This window comes from Accipiter gentilis, chromosome 3 (assembly GCF_929443795.1).
Source record: "Accipiter gentilis chromosome 3, bAccGen1.1, whole genome shotgun sequence".
NCBI lineage: Eukaryota > Metazoa > Chordata > Aves > Accipitriformes > Accipitridae > Astur > Astur gentilis.
The window spans coordinates 36746089-36772086 of NC_064882.1; the positions used below are offsets into that span (position 1 = coordinate 36746089).

Sequence of the window (25998 nt, forward strand, 5' to 3'; positions counted from 1 at the left end):
CAATAAAATTGTCATTTTAAATAACATACTAAATTATAATTAGATCTTACTGAGACCACTGTTGTGTTTTAAATAAAGTCTAACTTTTCCAGCTTAATGAATGATTTCAAAATACACTTCTAGAAAACTGTGGACAATTGCAAAGTTATAATACAGATGTGGGCAAGCATGTGATTTTAGGATAATACACCAGCCTTGCAGTTCCCACATCTCACTGAGTTTCTCTTTTCTGTCTTCCCTTGAAAAGATACAGTCAGTCAAAGACACAGGCAAAAGCCTTCATTTTCTCTGGTGTCTGACCCTGTATTTAACTGTGTAGACATTGTGTTCTTCAATCAGTGTAGTACAGCTAAAAGTTGCTACATATGAAATATAGATTTTAGCTCATATCTATGTTAAATAACTTTTTTTTTTTTTAATTGAATAAATTATTGTGCAAGTCCTTCTCTATTACCACTGAAATTCCCTGACAAGAAACACTGAATTTCTCTTGCGCAAGCTTATGGCTGTGTAAGGTATAGGCATATTCTGTGGTAAGGGCTTCAGCTCCAAGGCATCCTCTTCTTCACCCTCTGAGGGCACTTAGGTCTGAATAAAGAGAATTCAGGTATGGACCTGCAGATTTTCTCCTCATACCCAAATGGGCAATGGGTACAGACCTGGTCTTAGGACTGCAACAGCACCTTTGGGGAACCTGCTGCCCCACAGGCGTGTTAGCTTTCGTCTGTACCATTTATCATCGCGGAAAAATCACATTTTTTAGTGAATGGAAAATTTTATAATCTTTACCGTCAAGTACTTCCATCTGCATGAAGTAACTGCTACAACTCATCTTTTCTGTGATTCACACTTGCTATTGGATTTGAACTGAGAGAGAAGTAATAGGTGAGTAAGAAGCAACAAGGAGGGTTTTTTTGCTCTTTGTTAGCCTACACATTGCATTCTTCACTTTCTTTGGTAGTTACAAAGTGAGAATATGTGCAAAACACCTTAGCCATGCTAGCAGGTATGGGCAAGAGGGGCCTGTTGCCAAGTGTAACTGTTTTGGGTTTTGTTCTTTTGCTTTTGTTTTTACCTTGAAGATACATTTCTTCTCCTTCTGCAAACATCTGACTGCACCTGACACATCGTGCGCACGTTGGGTGATAATGTTTTTCTCCTGCCTGTTTGGGAAAAAAGGTACAGATGATTAAGTACACTGATCAATTCAGCAGCTTCGCTATGTGGAGTTTTTCTTTCATCCTCTAGAATATGACTAATTAGAGTAAAATTAGTTAATGCCTATAAATTCAATAATCTCCTACAACCATAACACCAATTTTTGGTTATAGACAACTCATGATTTTAAACGTAATTATGGTCTCACCTATGCAAAAAAAGTTAAAGTTCAATAGTTAAATCTCTGAATTTACAGAATGGAAACATTTTTGTATAGTGAACACATTTTCCCTGTAAACAACCAGATTGTGCACCAAGTGCAAGGTAGCTTAGGACTTACCTGCACAAGGAAGTTGGGAGGTCATAACCTTGAGCATGGATTTGCAACTTAACTGTATGTTTGTCATGATCCCACTGAATATATAATCGTAATGCACAGTAAGAACCATCTTGTGCAAGGAATGTTTGTACCTGCTTTGAAACTGTCTTGCAGGTAATGGGTACTAAAGGGTTTCCATGAGGAATGTGTGTGGCATGCCTATAAGTCTCTTAAGTTCAGAGCTGATGCTTTTGGGTACTGTGCACTAATTCTCTCACTCAGACAAGCCAGGAGCTTTGCCAATTGTTCTGAGATTAATCCACGTTATTTAATAACACCATTTTCATTGATGAGAATGAGAACAGGACTGAACCCTAAATTTGCTCAGAACAGCTTAGTAACTCATCAATTTTCATAAATTTAGATTTCCAAATACTTTATAACCCTATTAATTTAAGCTGTTTCACCGTTGATCTAAGTATGTTTTTCAAGAGAAGACATCTACTTGCTGTAAAGGAGCAAGGGCTTGTCTATGTCAGAACATCAATGTGTAACACAGGCAAGGGTGAAGTTAACCTCAAATGACTATCAGAAAAAAAAGCCAAGAATCTTGGATCAAGGGATTTATGCAGGACTCAATTTTGGCAGCTTGGCCAAAATTCAGTTCTATGGCTGACTGTGGGCGAACTTGTTTGCGCTGGTTCCCACAGGCAAGGACAGCAGCACCACAAGGCAATGTTGGTTTGAGCCAGGGACAAAGACAGCATTCAGGGAGTTGTGTCCTTCTAAGTGAACAACACGGGCCAGTCCCTCCAAACTGCACCCTTACCCCATCTTTCAGATGATACTCACAAAAGAGTTCAACAACCCAAAGCCCGCACTTGTGCACGCTCCCAACACTCCTCACTCTTCCAAGCCCCTACAGAGCTGAAAGCCACATCTTGGCATCTCCTTCCTCCTCTTTGATCCCATACTCTTCTATGCTAGACAGAATGGCCCATAGTTTAAGTGGCTTAAGGTCAATGCCACTTCCATTATGAACATAAGCCAGGAGACCAAGTAATTCTAGAGCTTAGAGCTAAATTAAACTACGTTTAACTTAAAGCTAAGTCTGACTTCAGTAGGAATTCTCCTGCAGTTAAAAATAAGCAAATTTTGGTCCATGTAGAATGTCTCATACCCTGCTTATCTGAAAGAGGTTGAAAGCGCTACTATGATTGTGTGTGCCTTTAAAAAATTACTATCAAATATTGCCCCACTGTCTTCAGCACGTAAATATGCTCTCACAGCATTGCACTGTAAATCCCCCTTCTATTAATATAGAAATTCTAGAAATTCAACACTGTTACTAACGGGAATGACGTGTCTTACTCTTTTTCACTGACTGAATGACAAAGCTTTCAGAGGTATTTATACTAAAGAACATAATCTGTGTCTGGGGGCTATTTTGCCATTCACAATATCAAACATACAAGTGTGGTAATCTAGGTTAAAGAATCTCTGGTTTTACTTCATCAGTGTTAAATTGATTCACCCCTGAGAAACTGTTGCTGCATTTTAAATCAGCAATGAGGAAGAGCAACACATCACATCAAAACTGCCATTTTGAAAAAAGCTTTGATCCAGTTCACTCTCCTTTTTATGGTGTCATTTGTGCAGACCGCTGAGCGATTTTTGCAACTTGAGACATGGAAGATGGTCACTACTGTGTTGACACCTTGAGGTATCAGACCATGAAGTATCAGTATTGGGCTTAAACCTCAGGTTTAAAATGGCTTGTTGGATTGCAGGTGTTTAAGCACAGAAGGGTATTCAACTCTCACCAGATAAACTTAGGTTTGCAATATCAAGCTGAAAAGAAGTATCACTTCCCTTGGAAGATTTGTACTGCACAAGCATTGCTAATGCAATGCATAGTCTCAATAATTCAATTGATTTAGCACAGCTGATACAATTCCCAGGCTAACACCCTCTAGGGGAATTCAATTACTCCTCTGCTAAAATACACTGTCAGAACACATTCTCAGATAACCTGGATGCATCACAGAATAAAATCTATTTCCCCAAATTTAACAGTACAACCAAATACATCATTTTAATTCACTTCATATAGTAAGTAATATCAACTAGCTGTAGAATTGCACAGAGAGACCTCTTTTACAACTTAGATACAATTATAACAGAGAAATCAGGGGAGAAAGGTATAATGATCCTTTTGCTGATGCTCACACCAGGATAACTCCAATGGATTCTGCATAACCACCTCTGAATTAAAATGGGACATACTCTAACTTTTCATATAACTTTAAGTGCCAACAGTGGTTTTTGTTCCCCCTGTTTAAAAATTTTTATTTTGTCCGTCTTCTAACCAAAGCACAGAAGACAAGATATGGCAGACTCTTCATCAATTTAAGTATTTAAAACAGATCAAATCATCTTTCTAAATGAGAGGCAATAGCTGAATCTGAGGCTAGTGACTTGATGCAGGAATTAACTAATAATGTTCCCTGATATGTTTATACAGTTAGCCTGATTAGGTAACATAAATTATATTCAAACCTGGGACCTGGTTGTGTTGGGTCTGAATGTGAATCATAACCTCACCTGGGTACACGCCAAAGCGGCTTTCATCAGTGCCCCTTTCTCCTCTCTCCTCAGACTATTTCAGTGGCTTCATCTCATAGATGAACAATCGGCTCCAGCAGAACCCAGAAATTTTGTAAGCTTAGGGCAGCAACTGTTTTATGTTTTCAGTTTAGTTGTAATGATGGCCTCGTTATTTTTTCTTTTCTTGGTTATATTGATGTGAGGGAGTTCAATGCAGCAAACAAATTCCTAACCATATGGTTACTTCTTCTTTGCACAGTTTGAAAGCTTAGTTTGACAGATTGTTGTCTCAGTGTTTAATAAAATATCGACACACACATCACACAGAAGAAGCAACATTCATCTCTCATATCTCTCTTATGGTTCAAGTGGTAGACTGCACGAAACCTTCTTAATATCCTACATTTGCTTCAAGACTGCACCAGGTCTTTGTGCCCAGGCATCCAGATGTGAAGATAGTATGATTATGAAGATCAATTTAAAGATTAATTCTCAACTGAGATTTCCTCAAACCTGAATAGCAAAGCGTGTCCTTAGCAAGACAGTACACTACCAACAGTTTAATTTCTCTTCAGTTGACTATACCAGCTTTCCACAATCACAGAGTCAAAGTGTTGGTGTGTAATTTAATGTGGAGTCAAAACAGTCCTTAACACTCCGAGACAAAGTATTACGAATTACTTCCTTCCCTTTAGATATGAGGGGCTGCTTTGAATGGTAAATCTCCTCTGCGCAGCAGACAGAGCCTTCTGGGCTGGGTCAGCCCAGAACATTCCTGTGGGAATGTTCTCCCACAGGAGCCGAGGACCTCCCCGCGCTCCCTGCCCTAAGCATGGGGGCACCGCAGTGTTGCTACCCGTCCCACAGCACATCGACAAGTAAACCCGTGCTTCACTTAAAACAGGACCTGAAAGCTCTGCAACAGAGTACACAGAACCACCTTTTCTCATTTCTCATAACTTCTTGAACCAGACAAAAGAACGAACCTGATGCAACAAATATGAATCACATCATTTAAAGCATAATTTGGAGACAGTAAGGGGTTTTATCCTAAAGTCTGCAGAGCAGTATGAACACCAGGCCTGGGAAACATGCAATGCTAGCAAAACTGGAGTAATTCATACCAGAAAGAATAACCTTAACTACTTAAGGTTGGATTTTAAATTAGCTGTCATCACTCGGGAAAAAGATACTACATTATAGCAGACAGCTCAGCAAAAACCTCTGCTCATTCTCTGGCTATGACTGCAATAACTGATGAAGTGGTAGAATATATAAAAGATAATATGTATAATAATTGTAACTCTATCACAATGACATTGCTCATCTGGCCTCTCATGCCATTGCTAGGAGTGCGATTGATGTAATTTTTCACTGTAGTTGATGAGCGACAACTGCTTATGGATTGACACATGAGGGATTGAACCAGAGCAGCCTAAAGCTCAAAGTGCAAGCTGAGTCCTGGAAAGAAGACTCAAGATTTCTGATGGCTCTCTCACCAGTATAGTCTAAGCACATCCTATCTCATTGCATTACTCGGTAAAGCAGGTAGTAAAGGGAAGAAAGAAAGTAGACAAAATCATTTAATGTGTTAAATAAACTCGTAACTATTTGGTTCCTTTCCTGAGAATGAATAGTTTTCAGTAAACTTTTTCCTGTAAAAAATAAAAAATAAAAATAATTTTAAAAATCTATCCTGTTATCAAAATGCACAGTGGTAACTGACATCTTTTACTGCTGGGAGTAGAGTTTGTAGAGAGAAGTGAGAAAAGGTTAGACTGCCACAATGACTCAATCATATCAAAGTATATTTTCCATTTTAAATGTATAATACAATATAGGTTGCTGTAATAGTGCATTATTACCAATAAGTGTTATGTATAAAGGTAGGTCCAAAGCCTGCCATCCTCATGCTCTAAAACCTCCAAATGAAGTCCTAACTGTATCCTATCCTGAACACAGATAATGGAAGCCAGCCTGCAAAACACTGAGCCTGCTGGCGTGCCAAGGCACGGTGCAGTTGCATGACCCAGAAACAAAGCCCACAGAAGACTGGTTATAAAGCATTCTTAGTTAAAAGCTTTTCACACGGAACAAATTTGTTGAGAGTTGGGTCATCACCAGACAACCACCTGTTCAAGCGACGGGAAACAGAATAAAGCGCAAACCCACTGACAATAAATAAGCCTTTCCATCAGGCAGCTTCTCACCCTGAAATGAAGGACTAAAGCTCTTATGAAAGACATATGACCCGACTGCTGCTGTGTAAGTGGAACGGAATTAGTATTTGTTTGGAATGGGAAGGGGAAAAATACTTAGGAACTGTAGTGAGGGCTAGAAGTTTAAAACTTCAATTAGACAATAAATTATTCTCTTTTCTATACTCTGCCTCCATTTCCTGAATAATTTTCATTCACATGGACATTCACATTCATTCATTGAAGGGCACTGAGATTTCTTCAAGTGCGCTTTGTAATACAGCTAATAGTAGAAATATAATTCAGTTTAAAGTCAGGAAGTATGCAAGTGCACCACAGAATGATAGAATAATTCAGGCTGGGAAAGACCTCAGGAGGTCATCTAATCACACCTGCTCAAAACAGGGTTGATGCTCAACTCAGATCAGTCTGCTCAGGAATTTGTCCCATCGGATATTGAAAACATCCAAGGACGGAGACTGCAAAACCTCTGAGAAGCCTGCCCCAATGCTTAGTTATCCTTACAACAATTTTTTGTGTGTTTGTTTTATCGAGTCAGAACTTCCCCTCTTTCAATTTGTGACAGTTGTCTCCTGCTCTCCCACCATGCACCTCAGTAAGGAGCTTGTCTCCACGTCCTTGAGGGCCTCCTCATAGGTACGGGAACACTGCTATTAGGTCCCCCTAAGCCATCCCTTCCCCAAGCTGAACAATTCCAGGTCCCTGAGCATCTCCTCAAAGGATATGTACTCCAGCCCCTCAACTACCATGGTGGTCCTCCACCAAACTCACTTCAGTTAATCAGCTTCTTTTGGTATGGGAGGGCACAAAGAGGACACAGTATTCTACACGTGGTCTAGTGAATGCTGAATAAAAGAGGGATATCTTCAATCTACTGGTTGTGCTCCTGTTGAAATTGTCCTCTAGGCTGGTGGCCTTCATCGCTGCCAGGGCACACTGCTCTCAGGTTTAGCCGACTGTCCACCATATCCCATACGCATTTCCAAGCGCTGACAGTTGTGTGTAAGGTATCAAAATAAATCTAGATGTGCTTGATGTACATACGTCATAGTGAAACAGAACACAGAATCAAGATGTAACTCCTTGATAAATGAATTTGCTGCTGCTTTCAGCTTATGTACATGGATTCATACGAGTAGATCTGGGGAGAAAAACATCTAAAAACTGGGTAAGGGAAGTTCATTATCATTTTAAATGCAACATTGAGGAGTATGTACCTTCACTGGGAATTTTTTTTCCGAGCGTGCAAATCAAAAAAGGTGGAAAACCACTGAACCCCTTCAGTGGATATGTAATTCATCCTTCCTCATTCATTCCTCAAATGACTGGTTTTACTGGGATAGTAAACTATTATGTGAATGAACTGTTCTTTTTTTAGGTGCCAGAAATGTACAGGAAACTGATAATGAAATACAGGTATAAAAAAGAACTCCAGGTATTTATCTTTATGAAATTTAACAAAGTTTTTGAACAAGATACAGCATTTTGACGTTAAATGGCCCAACTAGTCACTGCATTGATTTATGGAGGCAAATTCACAACTTCTGTAAGTAAATGCAGCTCCCTGACTTTGGCTGAGCTAAGGTTTTAGTACCTGCTCCCAGAAAGAAATTAGTTATTATTTAATAGCTCTCTGACCTAACAGCACAGAACTGGCCCAGAAAATCTTCCTATCAAGTTATTCCACCTACTAGACTGAAATCAGGGGTTGTTCTTGTTTATTCCCACCTGGTAATACAACCCTCTTGTTCTTGGCCAGCACTTCAACATGGGATTGTCCAATGTGGGTTTAATCCTAAAGGCCATGTAAAATCTAGGGCTCGGGTGTTTGTCCTTCTGTCTTTATCTCAAGAATACCATAGAGAAGGTGCACAGCACCACACCATGAAGTGTGTTCAACAGCCACACGCTCGTAACTCTGCCATTGCATCAACATAGTGGCATATTATGTGGACTACACTGGCTCCATAAACTGGATTCTATGGGATATTTTCAAATTAGAGCGATGATATTCAGAAAATCAGATAACCTTTGCTGCTTGGAGTAGAATACTGTGCTCAGTTACCAGCTTTAAGTATAACCACATAAAATTTCCATTCACACTTCTAGCAAAGTCAGAGTTTTGCATATCCTACAGAAGAACTTGAAGGATTACTCAGTAATAGTTGTATACAATAATGGTTAAGTTAGTTAACAGCTGTCATGTCATCTATTGGGTGTGAAGGGACAGGCAACATTATCAAGGCAGAGGTATTTGGCAAAATATCTGTTGCTTATGTTATACAACAGTGCTGAGGAGAGAAAAGTGCAAGAGCCAGGAGACAAAGAGAGAATTATGTGGAGGAAAACTCTTACTAATTCTGTTAGTCACAGTGGACCTGACTCACCACTGAGTCACTTCAGCAACGTGCCAGGGCAAATGAACCATTTTCAATGGGGTTTACACCAGTGTAAATGTAGTGTAATGTTTTGAATCAACCCTTCTCCTCATCTTCTCCTTACTGGATTCATTTATCATCCCACTAGATGCCAAGAAACAGTCATGTGAAATGTTCGATACATGCACCTGCAGCATTACTTACAGCTTTAGCTGTCTCACATGTACAGTTATTTCGTATTGTCTTGGTTCTGGATCATCCCACTGCACTTCGCAGAGCCTTGAGACTTCCCACCCACATTTGAGTCATTTTTACTGCCTCCCACACACTCTTTATTCTTCCAGGTATAAAATGCAGATCAAATGTACTAACAGGGACGTTTATCTCAGAATGATAGTAACTTGCTATATACTGGACTCTCAGAATAAGAAGTTTGTAATGCTTGTGGGAGGAATAAAAAATAGTAATAATAATAAAAAAAAAATTAAAAAAACCCTAAAGGGAATAATTAAGAAAAAGAAAGACTAGAAAGAAAAATCAGCACTATTGTAACTGTAATCTCATTCTGTGACATCTGCAAACAAGTTCTGACTCAGGACCAAATTCAGCCCTGTGCAGTCAGGCAAAAGCTGGAAAAGGCCAATGATGCATTTTTTTCTACAGAATTTGGTACATGATCTTGTAAACCAAAATGGTCTGTCATGCCTAAAACCACTGGTTTTGCACTCAGTTGCTTTTGTTATGCAATGAGTGATCTGCCCCTTTTGCCTTTTTCTTCTCAGCTTTGCAAATTTTTCTTGCCACCCACTGAGATTGGAAGAGGCTTCTGTTTTCCGTTTGCTCAACAGCCTCCTTCATTTCTTTTCCACTTTCCTCTCCCACTCATTAAAACCCACTTACGGGCCAAGACAAGCTGCAGCTGGCTCTCACTTCTGCCATCCCTTGACAGGGGAGAGGGAGCGAAGAAGGAGAAAGATGACTTGCAGACATATTCCCCTTCCTTTTCGACTCTGCAGCTGTGCATTCAGCCCACCCATTTCAGATGGGAAGAACGAAGCTGCGACCAGCACCGAACAGCCCTGGAGAGGCAGCGTGTTTTATCGGATGAAGCCAGCACAGCTCTTTTCACGCTGGTCGTGGTGATCCAGGCTGCAAACATCTGAGGACAGACGGTGTCTCTCATTCTGTGCCTGAATAAGGACTGGTATTTCGGATGCCCAAATTTAGCTGGGACTGGAAATGCTGCTGTCGTGTGCAGAACTGACATGAACAGTCCTTCCTGGAAGATGGAAGTTGCTACTTTCACACCCATCCACACACTTCCAGTTCAAGGTACCATTCAGAAGTTCTTGCTTTGAGGGGAAAAAAGAAATCTGAAGAAGCAGAAAAAATGCTGAAGGTTGAGAGGATGAAAAATCTTAAAGATACAAGAAATGAGTCACCCCGGCTGCTTTCCTGCTATTAGCAGATACACTGAACCGTTGTCACATGGGCCAGAGCATCCTGGAGATACTTTATCCACAAAGCCAATTGTCACTAAGTGCACTTACTGCTGCACCACTGTCATGGTTACGGGAGAGAGCTGGAGGGAGGTGCTCGTGCTGTTGGCTGGATCACGAGTAGGGACAGGGCACTGCAAAGCAGTGCAAACCGCAGCGTGCCCCAAGCATGAGTCAGGAGACCACCAGAAATGAAAGAACTGTGCAAAGCAATAGGATGAGGAACTGAAGACATGCAAAAAGTGCAACGTTTCACAGACAAAATATTAAAATGCTGGCAGATGATACCAGATAATAATGCATCACCACAGCAACACCGCTTAGAAAGGCACTGTAACTGGCACACTGCGTGCCGTTTGTGTCTGAGGCTCAAAAGGTATCAAGGTGACTACTGGAATCACTGCTTTGATGCTTTAATTAATCAATTAAGGCAGTTTAGGATATCTAACTGGTACTACATTTTTGCATAACGGGAAAAGGCAATGGACACCATTCACCTGCCTGCCAGGCTCGAGAGTCAAACTATGCACTAAAACTCTAACACATACAAACCCACACAAGCACAAATGCACAGCAGCACTACCGGGGACTTTTTCCAGACATACGAGAGAAATCCCCAACAGAAAAGCAAGCAAGCAACTGAAAAAAACCACAGAACCTGCAATAGTGATTCCTTCTTCTCTATCAACCAGTTTACCTCAATTTCTGAACTCCTCTTTTGTGTTATTCAGAAATAGTTTGCAGAACCCCTTACTTTGGTTAAAGTGTAACAGGCTTAAGCCATCACCAAATGCTACTCAGTACTCTTCCTCAATAAACCTAAAACCTGATTTACAACGGGGTAAAAACTATGCAAACAGTTCCTTTTCATATGTACTGCTTTTTCCTGACATGTCAACAATTTTGATTTTTTAAAAGTTCAGATAATAAATATGGATAGGTGTAACTGTATCTCTTTCTGGAGAGAAGAGGTGGTTGAAAAAATGAAAGGATGAGGGTGGGAGAAAGAGAAGGCGAATGTATCTAAACCAACACAACTGGGCTACAGGAAAGGCTAACAGCTAAGGTCAAGAACATTTGCATTACTATTTATATGCTTGTTGATAATATTTTAAAAAATGCCTGTTTTAAAGCAGAAAGCCTAAGTCAACTGTCAATTAACACTTACCCAGCCAAGTGCAGATAATACACACTGATGATTAACCTGCCTTTGCAGACCAGCAGCCCCAGACAAACGCAAGTGGCACCAAAACAGAGACTGTTCTCAAGCTGCAAAATGCCTTGCATCTCAGCACACACTCTGCATTGAAAGTGCTAGTTAATGTTTCCTACCTTAGATGGTTTCCTTTTGCAAGAGCTAATGCTGATTTATTTAGATGTTTCTTTTCCAACAGTTTTCCTTCTTCTCTCGTGATGGGAGAAAACTGGCGTAGAGAGCAGTTTCTAACTGAAGATTAGTACTGACACTTGGATCTTTCTGCTGCTCTGACAGACTTCGCAAGGCTGCCCATGCTACAGGAAACCCTTCGTTCGTATAGACGGATCCACTTTTATTGCACGTTTCAGTATTAATGCCTGTATTATAAGCTGCTCAAGTACCTTTCACACATCACTAGGTTTTGTTGTTAGTGAAACAGCAGGGCAACAGACATTTCAGAATGAACCATTTTCCACACTGCAGGCAGAAATTTGTACACCCTGCTGTAAAGAATTAGTCTCGTCTCTCTGCTATACCGAGACTTTTGCAAAGGGAAAGGCAATTGATTTACAAAGTAGATGTGGCTGCAAACAAAAGCAGCTCAGCCCTAGGGCAGGGCAAAAAACAAACTACAAAAAATAAGATTCATGTTTTAATTAATAAGTCACTGAGTTATAAGTGGCATTTAACTGACATGTAAATTATTGACATTTCTACTCTCATTTCTGCCTAGTGTAGTGCCTACTGCATTTGTTCCCTTATTTTAAAGTAACATACGGTTGTGATTAATAGATTTTTAAAAAAAAATATTGATTATGCTTTTCTAGACATTTACACATACATGTAAACCAGAAAAATGTTAACCCTTTCTTCCCCCACATATACTGAGTGCCACACTGACATGTTAGGATGTCATATACAGCAGCTGGACCCATCTTTATGTTGAGTTAGTGATACAGCCATTTTCACCAGCACTTGAAGGACACATTCACACCACAGCCATACAGCTGTAAATCACGGGCCCGTTGTAGACAGAAGTCTAGTCAAGTGCTGAAAATACCCCTCGGTGCTTACAGAAGCAGTTGGGTTGCATGTAAATCAGCCCCAAGTGACCTTTCCAAAAGCGTAATTTCCAATGTGCTACACTGTCAACTTTTAATCACACGAAATTCAAACCACCAGCCAGTAGCGGTGGAGATCCAGCTTGTCCATCAGCTTCCAGTAGAGTTGGTCGTGGAGGCCTGCTACGAGGCAGCTCAGCCTGGCCACCACTGGGCTGCAGTTACCTATCCAAGCAATCACACCTGACCTCCTCACAGCCTATACTGCCTTTGCCATCAAAACAGCCCCAGGAGGTTATCTTTGGGTAGGAAGACTTCCTCTAACGATGTAGGAAACCATTAGCTGAAACGGCAGATGAAGAGAAACCCCCCCCAAGTCGTATCTCACTGTGGGCTGTCAATGTTAACAAAGCCACAGGAAAAAACCAACACACTCAGTGCGAGATATACCAGGGGAAGTACTGTCTTTAGAAAGAGTGGAAGGGGTTACTATCACTGCACAAGGTAGTGGTGAGGCATCACCTGGCATGCAATGCCCATCCATGCTGAGAGAAGGTGATTCCAGCTAGGAATAGACAGTGAGAAGGTCCACCAGCATCACCAGAAGAGCCTGGAGCTGACCTTATGAGCAGAGGAGAATTCAGTGAATTCAGTTTTGCAAAATAAAAGTTGAGAGGAAGTAAGACTGTTCTCTATAAATTCTCCCTCGAGTCCATCAATTAAAGGGGAGAAGATAAAAAAAGGCTAAAAATCAACCTGTATCCAAAGAATTAGTAACTGTACACAGACCACTTTAAAACAGAGAGGTGCTGGAATTGAGATGAAGTTTCTAAGTATCAGGTGTTAAGGAAACCCAGGCATGTTCCCCAGGAGGGGACGAGGAAGCGTCACTGGCGGTCACACAGCTCCTCCAAGCACCTCAACAGCCTTCCAAGCCTCTGGACGGCCTGTCGTGTGGGAAGGACTGGAGGCAGGCAACCCACCTCCGCTTCCTCTGAGCGAAACACAGCTAGAAGACTGATTAAAAAATCATGAAGCAAATGGAGAGAGTTTTCTTGATTGAAAGGGGTTTGTATCAGGCTCTGGATTATCATGCAAAATATAGTATATTTTTAGAGAAAAGGCAATTACGCCTATTTTGTTTATTTTTATGGTATGCTCATTAGCACAAGTTGAGATTTTAATTAATAAATAACTGCTTGTGATAGAAAAAGAGAGAAAGAGGTATTTTTAGTGCCAAATGCAGAGAAATAGATTGCAACGCGACCAAAGGGAAATGGCTGGTTATAAAAATCAACAGCTTGTTATTTTAAAATGTGTTTATTTTCTGTGTTGTTGCATGATTTCAGCTATTGCTGGATTAGCAACAAAGCTATAGCATAGGCACTAAACTAAAGCCTTTTTTCACTCTTAAGTTTTGCAGTTGCACTGCATTTTAAGTCAAACTATAAAGTAAACTCCAGCCACCTCTTGCTCCCCATTTAAGATGGTAGGTTTATCAATACACATCGTCAGGGTTAAAACATAGCCCTCTCTAGGAGAGGGCTGATGTTGCATTAAACAGTGCTCTGTATGCTTCACTAGCAAAGCAAACCTTGCTCATAAAAGCACTGGTGGGCAGGGGTTTTGTAAAAAGAACAGCAAAACTGTTGCCTTTAAAAGCAATACAAGCATTTATGGTCTCCGTAAATTAGCTGCTCAGCCCCTTTTGTAGCTTTTCCAGTACAAGTTCCCTGGAAGACTGGGGGCAAGCCAAGGTGGACTGGAGAAGAAAGAAACAAGAAAGGAATTATAAACACAGCTATCCTGTGTTTAAGCCCATTTACTACATGGAATGAATCTGGTCCTCAGAAAATGGGCTGAAGGAAGAATTTAAGTAACTAAATCATCATTGGTTTTGGCTGGCAACCTACAAAAACAGACGTATTTTTATAAGTTATCAGTAAGTCACACTAGTTGACTCTCCCTTCCTCCTCTGCTGAATAAACATTTAAAACGAACAAGTGCTGGAAAGTGAGGCAATATTATAAAATCTGGGCACAGAATAATTGTGGAAGCAGCTGTCCTCCTGACATTATCACAGAAATCAGAGATGGAAAAAATCCTATTAGGTCATATAGTCCCTCCCTTTGTCATTGCAGGACTGTTCCCTAACATAGATTTTCCAGCGCCTTGTCCAATCTTGTTTTAATACTGTCTAAGTGATAGCTTCCAGCACCTCCCTTGGGAGACTATTCCTCTGCCTAATAAGTATTGCTGTCAAGATTTTCCCCCACTTTAATAGCAATTTGCCCTATTATTTGTTTATCTCCAGATTATATTCAAGATGGGAAAAAGAAATACTGAATTTTCAAAAAATGTTTCAGGACTCCAGACAATTCCACAAAAAATACATCCTACAACAAAACCCAGCCATGGCTACTTTTTTTTTTTCCCTGTTCTCCTGATCAGGAGATATACAAACATATCAACAAGCTGGTTGGTAACAAACACATCCCGAGTTCGATACCAGACAGACGGAAGAGATCAGCCCCAATTCCAAGCCTTTCGGACAAGTCCATCTGCTGCAGACGAACAACAAATGACTTCACCGCGTTACCTACAGATACGGTCTCTGCGTTCTTTCAGATCTGTTTGCTTAGGTCATGACTTCTACTCTAGCTTCCTAATGAAATGAGGTGTGCATGCTACCTCCTCATCTGACTGCTCCCCACAGTCAACACTGAAACTCAACAGCCACTTGAAGTGATCCCTTACAGAGGCCCAAGGGCTCATGGAAATCACAGGCTGATCACCACGGAAGGAGCCTCACACTGTGTGTCACCTCTTGACCAAGTAAACAGGCAGTGGAAATGCAAAGAAAGCTCTCGAGATATTTCATGGGGAAACAGAGGGGATGGGAGCAGGTATTTTGGGAGACGTAATGATGAACGGGACCTATTGTGACAGCAGAATGCTAGGATATAGGACATGCACCCATACTGAAGCTTCACTAGTTTTGCTGCACACAAACCAACAAATTGTTTTATATAATCTTATGGAAAGAAGGTTGTAGACTATAAAGTTTTCAGGTGGTTGCAACAAGCCTCCAGGCATTAAATATCATTCTACGTGTTCAAATGTATTCCCTGCTTCATGCTAACTTCATCCTATCCTTCCTATTTGACAGTGACACTATCTGACACCGCTGTGCTTTTACAGATTGCGAAAGTCCTTTCTCCTCGTCTTTTTTTAAAAAAGGTTTCAGAATCTTGCATCAGTATTTTATTCCACAGTTAAATGCCACAGACTTCAACAGAAGTCACTCCCAGCCTGCACCAGTACCAAAGAAAGAGGAGAATCAGTGCTACAGCACTGCCATCAGAGCTACACTGGAGAAGGGGAGAGATGCGGGGCACACATGCACTAACCGAAAACATCACACCTAGAACTACAGTGACATACGTAATCAGTCATGGTAAAATTCCTACAACAGCTTTAAAGAATTAACTTTTCTCAAGTTTGTTATTGGTCCCTCTATAATAAAAATGAGGAACTCTCCTCCTGTTCAGTATGCTCTCACCAAGCAGTTAGAAGAAACAGATACAGCCACACATGCCCACAGGTCCCACAAATCCAATTCAGTACTGATACTATGCAAATTTTTTTTAACTTTTTGTTTTCCGTTTCATCATCCACAGAGACAGTAAGGACCCAGTTCTTAATCACATCACACCACATGCTATTGTTTAACCATATTGCAGGTAAAATATCACCAAATAAAAAGAGTATTTTTGTACAGATATTTCAAGGCAAGAACGAGGACAGAAAAACACAATATTGCGAAGCCAAGAGTCAGTACAGAAACTGAAGCTTCTGTTCTTCTCCCATCTTAGTATTAATCACTCCCTGTAACCTGCTATGAGTAAGTGCTCCCCAAATTTGCTATAGCTTTGACCACGACACTCTTGTCTCTACATTCACCTCTCCTTTATCACATCAAATGTAAGTTCATTAGCTTCACCTTCAAAGCCCACCCCCTCTTACTACCTTTCATTCAGTGTCAAAGGCTGACATCTCTGAAAACATGTAGCAGCTTCCACTGGCCACCTCTTATATTTTTGAAGGTTTTTTAATGTTTTCTTCTGCTTTGTTTCTCCCACGTGAGAGAGCTGCCTGTAAAAAGTGAGTAAGCTGTCTTTATACTCTTTCAAATCCCCTGTTACAAGTCTGTTTTCTGAGATGTCTGTAAAAACATTTGACAATGGAAAAGCCTCCCATGCCTAACCCTAACACCGTATCACACCACCTAGTAGGGACTTATGTTTCCTTCCACCTGCTTCTCAGTTCTTACCTAGCTATAATTGTCCACCATTGGGGTAGTTAAGTCTTTGTACGACTCCGAGCAGATCTTTCTCTGGTGGAAGTCCTTTGGGACTTCTCCAGGCTTTCTTAAGTGATGAAGAGAAAGGAGTGAACTGAGCAACCTGGGGGACATCTTCCTAACTCCAGTACTGCTAAGGCTTCACAAGATACAGGGAAAGGGCAGAAGGAAAAAGTCAATAATTGATGACATTGATAGGATAACAACACACTTAGATGCAATGATAAATTCTATTCACATCAAAGGAATATATTCATTTCCAACCCTGGGTCAGCTATGTGGAAATCTCTTTGCGTAAAGCATAAACACGCACCTACACTAAACAACCTTCTTGCTTTTTAGAACAACAAACTCAAAAAAATCCCTGCAACACAGCTCCTTTCTGGATGCAAAAATAGATTTTAAATTATTGATTTTAGTTTTTCAACAGCTTCATCCTAACTCTGAGGAACAAAAAACAGAATCAAAAGGTTGAAATTACAAAGGAATTTAGTGTAAGTATTAAAATGTGCCCAATAACCCACTCACTTATTACTTCTGCTACCTGAACATTCTCCGGTACCACAAATACCCATTTAGGGAGTGTGTGTATTATCAAATCATTAACAGAAGAAACAAGAATAGAAAAAGTTCCTAGCATTTCATATAAGTAACATTAAACCGTTGCATTAACACTCAGTTGTGAGCGTATGACTACACCCAAAAGAACAAGTCTCTTTGTACACTTTGAGATGTGTTTGAATGACAGGTTCTCCTTACCTCGAGCACTCTTCCTGTGATATACTTCTCACAATTGTCACATCTGATACCAAACTTTGCATGATAGTCCATTTCGCAGTATGGAACACCATCTCTACGGAAGAACAACAGGCCATACAGAGACTGCTTTACATGGGTTTACAGGCTTACTGGGAGATTATAAAGCTAAAATTTGTTAATGTTTCAACACATCATAGGGTGTTTATGGATTTCCCACCTCCCAAATACTTGTATTTATTCATTTTGTAAAGAACTGAATAGTTAATGAACTATTCTGGCCCTTCCGAGTCTGCCACGATCCCGCTTTCCGCTTCGTCACTGAATTCAGCCATCGCCTCTCCCCGTGTCACAACACTCAGTCTCTGAGACCCTCACGCCACTTGTTTTCATAGTGTTACGCATTAACTTCTTCCACGTGTTTCCCCGACTTTGGAAAAAATAGTTACTTCTACGTATTATTCTTTCCCTCTTTACTTATCATCTAATATATACATATCATCTAATCTTTTAGCTCAGACTGGACAGAGTAATTTCTAAACTGAGTATCTTGACTATAAACCAAGTTTTGATTAACATTTAAGTCTACTGACATTCTTGACTTGACTTGCTTAAAGACAGTCATGAATTAACCACCTTGGGAGCCTGTTCCATGGAAGCCAGTAATGACTATGAGAATTCAACCTGAGCAGCAGAAGAGATCTTGCAGAAGAGATGTTCATGCATGATGTGAACAGTTATTTCACCACCACAAGCGATTTATGATAATGTACAATTTAAAAACATGAAGAATAGAAACATGAGTCTTAGCTTTTATTCTAAAGAGTCAGAACCAGAACACTTGGCTATTGCTCTGAAATGAACCTATTTGTTAATTTTACATTTGGATCACAATTTTACCAAGTTCTACAGTTAGACTATTAAACTGATGAATGAACACAAATTGCTCTAGAATAAACTGGAGACTCTTCTCCTGTTTCAAAGTGCAAGTTAAACATAGTTAACTATGTTTAGTGTGTTATGCTAAAACAGCCCGTGATCAGACAGATTTATTAGCAGAGGCATGATTTTATTGGACATTTCCCTGGAGAAACATAAAAATTAATTTTATAGCATACAAGTTGGATTGCTTAGAGACTAACCTATAAGTTATCACAATAATTAATGGAATTAATTGAAGCGAGGATCCTTCTTCTCTTGAGTTATTTTGCTTGGCATTTAGCTTTTTTAAAAGAGGATTTCACAATAACTGTATCTTTACAATTTATGGGGATTTTTATTATTAAATAACAAGCAAAAAAACCACTGTACCAAAATACAGCAACTTGAGATAATGCAAAACCTTATTTAAGAACACCCTTTTATTAAATATTGTTTCTCCAGAGCAAGCTGTGAAATTAAATGTTATACTTGTTATTAATCTAAATCCAAAGAATTGTTGAAAGTCAGTGGGACACGGGCTCTGAAACTCCATCATCTCTGGGCACTGGTGAAAGAGTTACTTCGCTGTTTAGGAAAATTTCATCATATCAACACACTTCTCTGAAGCAGAAATTAATCCCAAGTGCTTTGGCCAGTGAAAGCGCTGTATCTCACTGGACTGATGAGAGTGTTGACATGGGACTCGGTCTGCATGTGTGCTTTGTGCTGCCTCTCATAGCTGTCATCACATTCAGTCCCAATCTGACAGCATGACGGTCTGGAGCAGTGCAAAAGCATAATATGTACCTCCTTAATGAACTTTTTGAGAATATTTTTGCTTATGTGAAACACATGGAAAGGATATTATCTGCTTGTTCACATTACAGCATCACATAGAGCAAAGTCAAACACAGATAACTAAAGGCGTATTTATGGGGCTTTGAAGCATACTCCACCCATTGCCTTTCTATAACATAGCTGCTCTGTGAAGCCCCATTCCAGGTAAATGGGCAAATTTGACTTCTGCTTTTCTTCACTGAATTTTTTCTGCCTTTAATACAATTTAGATAATAATTTAGATAATAATCTCTCATCGTTTATATATCTCCAAAGATACATGAGGAAAACCTAAAGGATATGCAATGCTAAATTAATTATTAGGTATTAAAAGAAAGCTGAAAACGAGTGAAAATGCTCCTCTACTTCACTTACTTGCTGATGTACTCTGCATTCAGTAGCTTGCCGCATGTATTGCACTTAAAACAGCCCAAATGCCAGTGTTTGTCCAAGGCAACCAATGACTGCCCATTTTTTATTTCTGAACCACAGCCCCCACAATCTGCAAGAGAAAAATCCAATATGAGTGAATCACACGCTTTAGATGGTCACGCAACAATACTGGTTACTGCAGTACGAGCATCCATCAGTGCCCTAGTAACAGTTTGTGCAGGCTCCAAAGCTTGCTGCTGGCTGCTCACTGATGGATGTCAAGTGGTGCTGCCCTAATGTTGCCCTAACATTGCTAGAAGACATGAGAAAAGACAAACCCTGAAAGACATTTGAAGACGCATTTAGAGATGCCAGAAGAGGAAAAAAACCCACAACGCCTTGCATGGAAGAGAAAGATAGACAAAAGCATTAAAAAAGATTTATCTAGTTATTAAGAAAGTACTCCAAACGTAGGTTCTCATTAAAAGATTTAAACAGTCCTCTTAAAAACTTTCTGATTTAAGATTCTATTTAGTTGGTTACGTGACCCTAATGAGACACTCCGTTAGTGCAATTGTAAATGTTTAATTTCTGAGCGCAACAACAATAAAGGATAGTTCTTACTTTCCTTCAGTGGATTTGGAAGGGATTAAGGGAGTAATAATATGTCTCTCTAATGTCACCCTGTAGAGCACCAATATGTGGAAACAAGCCCAGCACAAAAACGTGTGCACCGCAGATCAGAACATTTGAGTTTTGCTAATAAAAGAGAACATTTGGGTGTGTGCCTGGATTTAGTCCCACAAGAGAATAAATACTGCAGTATTCTGCAGTATCTGTTCTTTAACTGCAATCAGAGATTTGTTTGTGATCTCCCCTGGGTTCATCTGGTAATCTAACTTAATCTCGCTGGTTGAGGGTTTATTTCACAAATTTAATACAACACTGTGTGCTCAGATGTCATTCACCTTTCATCTGGTTTAAGCTTTGGTGGGCAGAAATGCAGCATTTTGTGAGCTACTTTTTTATTCCCAACTGCTGTCTTCTCTGTTAATTTCTGGATAATTAAAAACAAATATTGCGGTTGCTATGACAACAGTGCCTACTGATGCGACATCCTTGTCTTCCTGTCTTGGATGCAGCATCCTTTGGTGACTCACCTAATTTCAACCAATAACTCTGCAGAACACATCAATTTGCTGCTACATGTCCATATTCTTCCCCGAGTACTGTTTCAACATCTACACTGCCACAAGAGGTTTTCACAGCTAGTGTTTTATAAATGAAACAGAACAGGTAGGTAGGTATTTATATAATAATAAAAAAATCAAGGACTCTGGCAAAAAGCAAATATTTGACATTCTTCATTTCTTCCAAATGTAACACATAAAGGAGGTCAAAACCAAAGTGGGAGGATGAAAACAGAAAGACTGGACAGAAGGGACAGTGATGTTGGGAGCACATCTCCTGAAAACATTCTTGAGCTCAAGTCAGAGACAAATAGGCTGACAAATAACATACATAGTACGTATCAGGCAGTTCTGAGCCAGGAGCAAAACCAACGTAACAGTGCATCAACATATTACTTGGTCCTTGACTCAGATTGCTTGAAGTCACATGTTTTTGTGCACTACTGTTCTTTTATAAATGAATTGTTCATTTAAAACATTAAGGTCTTTTCCAAGAAGACTGTTGTTAAAACAAGGAGACATGCCATTTATTGCTTTGTGTAATATGTAGCATAACTACAGACAGCCATTCTGGAATTTCAGTTTTCCAGTTCAACCAAGGTTTCTCTGACGCTGCTTGTTTATTCCCGAAACACTGGGTCTAGCCTAAGGATTAGGTGCTTGGAAAACAGCTGGTATTACATATTGCTCTTTCACATATCACGTATTAATCTGAATGTTTCCCAAATCCCTTATTATCTTTTTAGGTATTTTGTTAATTTCCTGTGTATTGTCAAGCTCTTACATATCCTGCAACACATTCATGCATGCACCTCCATGTATTTGTGGCTGCAGTGCTTCCCATTGACCCACCAAAGCTCTATTCCCCCCAGCAAGGAGGGATTATACAATTGCTATCCAATTTCTTGAGTCCCATGAGTTCAGCTGGGTGCTGCATGTCACCACGAAATCAGAAGATGCTGGCCTGCACCTGCACTGCAAGACACTGAAGAAATGAAGTAAGGAGGAGTTAAGAAAGGAAAGAGCCTTCACAGGTAAGGATGATATTTATCTGGGATCCTGGCAACATCATGGCACAATTTACTTGCAGGCCAGATACGGACTTCAGTTTGCCCTTTGAGAAGTCATTGTATCTATCAGCTCACCCCCTTCAGTACATCGCTTGAAAAGCAGAGCTGGTTAGTCTCAGGTGAAGATGAGACCAAATTCCTTTAGAAGTCCAGTCTACAGTGTGGCAGATATCATCCAAGTTTGAACCAAGACTCTTAACCAAGTCCACTGAAACTTATGGAAAGACTTCATCCATTTCTAATGAGATTTAAAGCAGACCTGTATTTGAGGTTTAAATAGGTATGTTTGAGATTTTATTTGGAGAAAAGCTAAACTTTTGTTTTCCAAGGTCAGGTTTTGGCACAAGGATGTGCTTCCAGTGCTGCTTCCCTTTGAGGCAATTGGTTTGTTGAGGTTTGCAGGCACCTGTACACTGGGGAGACTCAGTGCAGCAACCTGAGAGAGCTGGGGAAATGCAATGCAAGAAGAACTCTCCATGGGGTGCGTGTGTGTACAGAGAAAGGGAATGTAAGCATATTAAAGGATTCTGTATCACAGATAATCAAATGAACTTGTTCTGTCAGTACTCAACCAGGCAAATAATTTCCATTAAAGTCAAAGCCACTTTTCCCATATGAAAAGGAGACAAACAGATGATAGGCCATTAAAGTATGGATCTGCAAATGCAGCCAGCCAACATAGCTGAGGATGATCCATCTCTGGAACAAGTGACAAGAGAAACCACTTAAGAGAGAGGGCCATCCCCTCCCCAAAAGAGAACTGCATTAGCAAGAGAGGAATCGACATAGCGTATCTCACTGCATTCACACAGCAGCCTTTGCTGACAAACTGGAGAAAGAAGATGGTGAAAACTTCTGTAAAAAGACAGATGTGGGCAAAAACAAAGAAAAAAGAAAAAAAAGGAGAAATCCCTCCCTGCAGTGGGCTGGATACCTTGGATACAAAGGAGACCAATCTATGGGGTCCTTCCTCAACCACGCCGAATCCAGCTCGCTGTGATGTGATAGTCATTAAAAATATTTTTATCTTTGCTGTTTAAATTAATTGCTGTTGCGGTTTAATTACATAAAAGCAGTGGTTGCTCTTAAAGCGTGGCAGCTCCTCCTGAACAAATCAGCAGAGGAACAGAGTTCAGAGCAACAGTGCCATTCTATGATCTGCTGCAAAAAAGGTGGTATGAAAAGACCGCATTTCTTCTCTGCAGTGTTTGTATCTTCTGGTAGCACATGATAGTACTGAGGTCAAGGTAAATGTCCCTCTGGTCACACTGCATACATCAACCCTTCCTGTACAGTATTTAGCTGTGCAGACCTGTCACTGATAATTTTCTGAAGCAATACTGGAACTCTCACAAATTATTAAATCTCACACTGGATTTTATTTTAGCTGGGCTAAATCCTCAAAAATATTAACATCTATATCTCACCTTTCTCCAAGTAATTTGATTAACTCCAGTTTTAATCAAATGTTTTGAGAGGTTCTGTGTACTGTTAACCCTATAATGGCATCATTTGTGTTTCTTTTTACTATCAGACTTTCTCAAAAAACTACCAAATACTTTTTCGCACGACTACATTGTATTCTTGACACCTTTTATCCAGCATAGTGGTAGAAGTTCCAGTCACGCATATTGGTGTAAAATTTTGGTCTTTAAACCTGCTCAGACTAAGAAGTACCAACAGAAAAGAGCAGAAACCCCTACTTACTTCGCAGGTTCTGTACAGGGAAAGAGCCGGTGCTGCTGGAAGGGGGCAGGGAACATTTCTGGCAGATGCACTCCTTCCCGTTAAAAGTTACCCGGTCGCCCGCTGGGAAAGGCAGCCTACAACAGAGGAAACAAAAGCAAACAGGTTACAGTCTCACGCCTTTATCGAAATGAAATATCTTTCCATAAAGGAACTGATTATTACTCTGGTTTCTGTTTCTCTGCTTGCCCAGTTCTCATTCATGATTTTTCAGCCACTTGGAGGTTAAAGTATCAAAGGGACATCTCAAACAGACAATTGCAAATGCAGATGTTACAGCTACTTAGAAAAAAAATAATAGCTAAAGATACAAAACCACACTGAGAGCTCAAGTCCAAATCCTTGTGTATCTAAGAAATGTAGTATCAGCAAGGGTTGATCACTAACAGGATCAGTTACAGAATGAAAATAAAATTGGCATTACAGGGAGTAATTACAGGCAAATGAAGCTGCTTTTATGTTGTTAAAATGCTGCATGAGAGTGATGACTTCTATACATTAAAGAACCAGCATTTGTCCTCCCACCTCTGATCATATCAAGGTCCTTCTCTTAATCTGTATATTCAGAAAGCAAATGTTGGTGAATTCCCATAGGAGAATATCTATCCCAGTTATAAAACCCAAAGCGTCTACATTACTTGTTTGCTCTACTCAACAACAGCTCTCCTTACGTTTAATTAAATCCTTCCTTTTTATCAATGTCCTTAAAACAAAAAGCTTTCCACCATGAGCTTTTTCTGGGCACAGAAACTGCTTAGGTTTTTTCTCTAAGACGACCAGATGGACAAATCACTTCATAATGCAGCAAAGGATGGTGAGGATTTAGAAACACATTTCACTCCACCCAAAGCTCACGTCCAACTAAATCCCAAGAGAGCTATCAAAATATGGTTTAAGTGGGGCACAAACAACACAGGCCTTCTGCCTCATGGTGAAGTCCATCTGATCAGATTATTTCATTAACATTTCATTAAAACTCTGCATTACATTACCGCACAAACGCTATCAAATTCATACCAATTGAGAGGTTGTCTTCACTACAAAAGCTACACAGATACTTCTTGCTAAGCATAAACATTATTTTGCTCCCTAAAGCACCCAAGAGCGGCTTATTCTACATTTGTGTTGCTTTTAAAAGAAAATTTTTATTACTTAAAAAAAAGAACAAAAGCAATGCTGTCCTTTGTTTCTAAATAATGTTACTAACATCTACTTTAAACCGGCTAAATAAGCGTTCAACACTGTCATCCATTTTGGACCACAGGCAATACTTCAAAAATCATGAGGACACACAGAGTTTAAATATTGTTATATTTTTGGATACCTGATAATGAATTCTGATTTTCATCTTTTATTTTTGCCATTATTAATGACTTTATACGCCAAATACTTGCTACCTTCTTGTTTACCTAAAGTTAAGATAAGGAAAAATATTTTATGGAAATAGCCTTTAAAATTGTCTTGCTCTTTGACACAACTAAATGCTCCATGTGTGATTCTGGTACAAACAGGCCCAACACCATGTTAGTACAGATCCAGGAGACTTAAATTTCCACCTGTTCAAGAGTGGATTTTCTACCATCCATTTCACTCAATAACCTGATCAGAAGAAGCCAACACTCTCTCTAGTAGAACAGGCAGGATGTGATGGAGCCACACTGCTCCAGTGAGCAGCAAGTCTGTTCTGTCTTGCAGCAATCCAGCAGCAGCAAGCTCCCATGTTATGGATATTTAAAAAAAAAAAAAAAAAAAAGGAGGGGGGGTGGTCAGGTCATTAACTGTTACTTGCAACAGATTCTTATACTGCTTAAAGTCACAGAGCCTTCTAATATATGGAATAATAAAAGGGTTTCATGAATATCACAGAACAGTTGAGGTTGGAAAGAACCTCTGGAGGTCATCTGGTCCAACCTAGAAGTTTATTGAAATGAACATACGTACATTTGAATAAAAATTAGTAAATCTGATACACTTCTATGTAGATAATAAAAATTAATGACTAATTATCAAAAACTGTCTCAAAAATGGAGTGATATAATTCAAATGTTGTCCTAGTACTCTACTGACAATGTGAAAGAAACCATTTAATCGTGTTTTCATTTTAACAAAATATTACAAAATCAAGTCTAGAACTTAGCACTATTGATTGCCCTGGAAAGGCACAAGCCAAGGAATTTCAACTGTTCCAGAACTGAGTCAAGAATTTATAATCGACCTCCTACATGTTTTTAGGAAGACAACTCATCTTGATTTACAGCTATGCATAGACTTATTATGACCACTGGTAATCTGCTTCAAATTAAA

The 25998-nt window shown here is 39.8% G+C and overlaps 1 protein-coding gene across 8 annotated transcripts in view; it reads right to left on the reverse strand.

Moving 5' to 3' along the window:
- ABLIM2 (actin binding LIM protein family member 2) overlaps window positions 1-25998 on the reverse strand; it is a 144027-nt gene that overhangs the window by 54870 nt on the left and 63159 nt on the right. For all 8 annotated transcript variants that reach the window (XM_049797926.1, XM_049797933.1, XM_049797930.1 and 5 more), the window contains exons 4-7: window positions 23656-23771; window positions 19692-19818; window positions 17562-17655; window positions 1076-1163 (exon numbers count right to left, since the gene is read on the reverse strand). In XM_049797926.1, coding sequence (XP_049653883.1) covers window positions 1076-1163; window positions 17562-17655; window positions 19692-19818; window positions 23656-23771 — 425 coding nt within the window. The remainder of the gene's footprint in view (window positions 1-1075; window positions 1164-17561; window positions 17656-19691; window positions 19819-23655; window positions 23772-25998) is intronic.